Here is a 4184-nt window from a genome sequence, read left to right as displayed (position 1 = left end):
ATAAGTAATCGGTCTGAAAGAACAGACGGCAGAAACTGTCGGAAATCTGGAGAAAGGAGTCACCTTAGTAGTGAATATTAACAAATTACAGCATTCTAGTCTTTTTTTTTCTTCCAAACTTGAAAGGGCACAAAAGCATGCTCAGACTCTGCTCTCCTGTGTCCAGTAGTCCCAAACAAACATCTAAATTTAAAAATGAAAACTTTGCATATCGAGAGGATTCACTCTAAAGATTTGGTTTATTTTATTTAATTTACTTTTTTTTTTTTAATGAATATTTCTTTGAACTGAAAGAAGTATTACAAAAGGTTTTAATGTGTGTGATATACGGTTTTTACCCATGTAAAAATGTGGTGATAAATATTCTTACATGGAATTTAGAGTTTGTACTACCATTTATCTTGCAGACAATGAGGTTGATGGTGACACAGTTGACTGCGGTCTTACTGAGACTATGGTTGCATACCTTTTCCAAGGATCCTTCAAAAAGCAGGTTAAATTCAACCAATTTGTGTCAAGGATGAAGGAATCTTCAGTGACGCTGACTCTACAGACTGTCTCTCCAGAAGACTGGCAACCATCTACTTTGTCAACTTCAATAAGGTATTTTCTTATTTATAATGAAGTTAGTATGTCTGAAACATACATGTTGGCCATTATGCACTTTTAGGATTTAGTTAATATGATCATTGTTTCTACCATATGTATTGTTACTGTAGTGTTTTATACTTCAATTCATGCAATAAAAACAAACACTTAACTGTTTTCACAGCAATGAAAATACTTTGAGACTTTAACCGATACGAGTTCTTTGTGATGCACAGATCGTGTCAGCTCTAATTGTATATTTAGTCTTATGTTGGGTTTCTAATCTGTTTTGACTTTCTCTTCTCACTCTTGCTTTCTTTCAAGGGACCATGCGTCCAAGGAGAGGATTTATTATCCATAGACGCCCACTTAAAGGTCTTACAGTGCCAATATCAGAAGATGCAACCAGATACCATGGTGGTTCATAACCATATGCAGCAAACGTTTGCTTGGCGGCAGAAAGAAATTGCAAATGGTATGCCTGTGGAGGATGTGTTGAAGAAGTACCCCTTCTTAGGGATGCCTACTGGTGTAAGTCAGAAAGCTGAATTGAACTTGGAAATAGCTGTCACATTTAACATGTTTATAGTAGTATATTTTATTTGCCCTTGACCTTGCTTTCTTCATCTGTCCCTCTTTCCTTTTTTTTTATGTTCATGTAACTTCTTACAGTATTGTTGTTAAATTCTATAAAAAAAATAATTATGCAGCACCATACATAATTAATATCAACTTTAGATTATTTCATTTTCATACACTGTTATTTTGTACTGAAAATTAATTTTTTACTTGTAGCTGTGCAACGAACTCGGGTGGATCCAACCAACAACGGGTAATGTAAGCCAGCGATTTCGTGAAGGGCTCTCATGTGTTGCAGCAAAGGTGATTGACGTTACACGAGGGAAAACCCCACTCTACCAGCTCTACCTTGATGCAAGAGAGGAGGCTCTCACTGATGACCTACCAGGTATTTGCTTTTTTTTTTTTTTTTTTAACTTCAAGGCTTCCATTTTATATAATTTTTATAGGTAACTGGAAATGCCAGATAAAATGCATGGGTGATCTTGTGTTTTGTTGTTTTTTTGGCAGATCTTGACACAAGGGCTGCACTTTTATTCCTGCCATACGTCTTCAAGGAGAAACTGGATCTCTTTGTCATACTTGGAGAGGTGTGTGTATTAAAATATTTAGTCTATATAAAAGGAAAACAAATGTATCTTTTGTTAAGAGACTAAGATATTGCTTTCCTCTACCTTCTCTTTTGACTTCAAAGGTTTATCCTAAAACCCCCTATCCAACTGTTCAGCTACTTTATGAAGACTGGAAACCAGTGTTCTCCAGAAGCGCTCCAAACATTGTGAAGTTGGATGGCAGTGAAGTGTGCAGAAGCTCGTGTATTTTTGAAGCAATCATCTCTTCTTTCTGCTTGTATTTTGTCTTCAACCTTGCTTACCCAAAACATCTGAAGAACACCCTGATTTTTCTCCAAAAGTACATTGTGAAAATAGATGAGGGTGAGGACCGGCCTCTGCCAATCACAGTCACCAGACAAATAAATCTTCTGTATTGACCACCATGCCTCAGCCATATCAGTGCTCCAAATGTGGCAGAAGAACCTTTAGTTTGACAAAGCTTATTCAGCACATAGGTGATGCCAATTTTGATATAACCTGTGGACTCAGTGACTGCTGTTCTTCCTTCAAAAAATATGAATCTTTCAGACGACATGTGTATAGGAAACACAGAGAACAGGTGTTGTGTTAATATTGACACAATGTGGGTCTTTTGTGGAAAAATTCTCATTCCTCTGTTATATGACAACTATTTTCATTCATACAGTGTTAGAGTTGATAGTGAATGGACGTTGCTAAAACCTGGACAGGAAATTGATGTTGCAGCTTATGACACATACTGTGTTGATAACAGTTTGTATGTAACAGTTAAGCAATGTATTTAAGAAGGTAATAAATGTGACAAGTATTTTTGACTTTGTATCTTCAATTTTTCAAATCTTTTTTTTTTTTTTTTTTTTTTTTTTAAATGACATCAGAAACAGCAGTATGTGACATTACGTGATGGCAGAGCTTCAGTTCATCCTTTGTCATTTTTTTTTTTTTTTTTTTTTTAATAAATAGGACAGGGGGAATGAATGAGAGAAAGAGGGGGAGAGAAAGAAAGAAAACCAAAGGGGAGAAGAGATGGTGAGAAGGGGGGGGAAGAGAGAGAGAGAAAAAAAAAAAAGAACTCCTGGGTCACCTGTATGGAGAAAAAACAAAAACAAAAAAAACAAACAGAGGAGACAGCAAACAACAAAGAGTAACATAATAATAGAGAAAACAAAGCACCATCACAATAAACTAGCTAGTCATAGATATCAATATTTACTAAATAATAAACGATATTGTGCAGCACGCAAGATAGACAGCGCACAGTGTGCTTTGAGGCAGCAGCCAAGAAAGCTTTAGTCCGCGTCTGTGAATACCCATGTGTGCATACCTGTGTGGATCAGCATGCTTGCATTCCAAAGGTTTCTCCATGTAATGATCTGCTAGGGAGTGTGGGGGGGCCACAGCCCCGTCCTCCAGGGTGTGAAGCGGGTATGGAGGAGATCAAAACTCCAGACATCCAGAGGCCCCCAGAACACAAGAGACCATGGAAGACCAACAGAGGGGCAGCCGCGCCACTGTTCCAGTAAGAGCTGAGGAGAGTCCCAGATGAGGGCTCGCCCAGCAGCCGCGGAGCAGAAGTCAGGGGGAGTTGCAGTGACGCGCCCGTGAGCTCCGCCGGCCCCCAGCTGTGCCTGAGTGACCGAGCCCCAGGCCGAGAGGCCGGGGGCACCCCACCTCCAAAGGGGCCCGAGCGAGCCCCAGGCCCCAGGCCCCGACAAGCGGCCGCCAAGGAGTGAGCCGGTGTGTACCCGGACGCCCACCCCCAGACACAAAGAACCACCAACACACCGACACCTGAGGGAGTCCGCCACCGGCAGGGGAAGTGGTGGTGGGTGGAGATAGGCCTCCAAACCTTGGAGGGCCTGAGGTGTCCCCAGAGAGGTGGCGTCTGATACCCAACCTGACATATAGACACAGACATACAGGCACACACAGACACAAACATCCATTCCCACCCTCATGCTCTCATATGCACTCACTCCACACTCAACCAACGTGGAGACAGACATAAAGAGACGCTGTACACACAATCACACTCCCCAAGCGTACTCTACAAACCGGGTCTAGGTACCCTTGCCCCTGGAGGGGGGAATTGCACCCAGACCCAGGTGGTGTTACCCTTTTCCCTGCGGTGGGGAGAGGCAGACCACCCCGACTCCGCAGCAGCAGGGAGGCCCCACACCCCAGACCGCAGTCGGACGGCCAACTCCTCCTACTAGCCCTCCCGCTCCAGCAGGCCGCAGAGAATGGGGGTGGGAGAAGACTCCAAACCTCCCTCCACCCGCTCATTGTAGTGTTGATGCATATGTGTTCTAAGGTGCAATTAAAACCCAGGAGGGCATGGAGCTACCTGCCAAGGAGCAGCAGGTAAGCGCATAGTCCCTCCTGATAGCCCTCAATGTCTAAGTGTATTTAAAATTGAGAGGT

The 4184-nt window shown here is 42.4% G+C and overlaps 1 protein-coding gene across 1 annotated transcript; it reads left to right on the top strand.

Annotated features, from left to right (window-relative positions):
- Window positions 1–620: 620 nt before the first annotated feature.
- LOC308385056 (sterile alpha motif domain-containing protein 3-like) lies at window positions 621–2224 on the top strand (the record flags this gene model as incomplete). The annotated part of the gene is made up of 5 exons (XM_080863774.1): window positions 621–629; window positions 913–1119; window positions 1384–1555; window positions 1678–1757; window positions 1862–2224. 5 exons carry the CDS (start codon window positions 621–623, stop codon window positions 2156–2158), a joined length of 765 nt encoding a protein of 254 aa, XP_080719900.1. The 3' UTR covers window positions 2159–2224.
- Between the last annotated feature and the right edge of the window lie 1960 nt (window positions 2225–4184).

Source organism: Rhamphochromis sp. 'chilingali' (genome assembly GCF_963969265.1).
Source record: "Rhamphochromis sp. 'chilingali' genome assembly, chromosome: 2".
Lineage (NCBI taxonomy): Eukaryota > Metazoa > Chordata > Actinopteri > Cichliformes > Cichlidae > Rhamphochromis > Rhamphochromis sp. 'chilingali'.
Note: the sequence above shows the minus strand (reverse complement) of the source record. Positions and strands in the feature narration are given on the sequence as shown.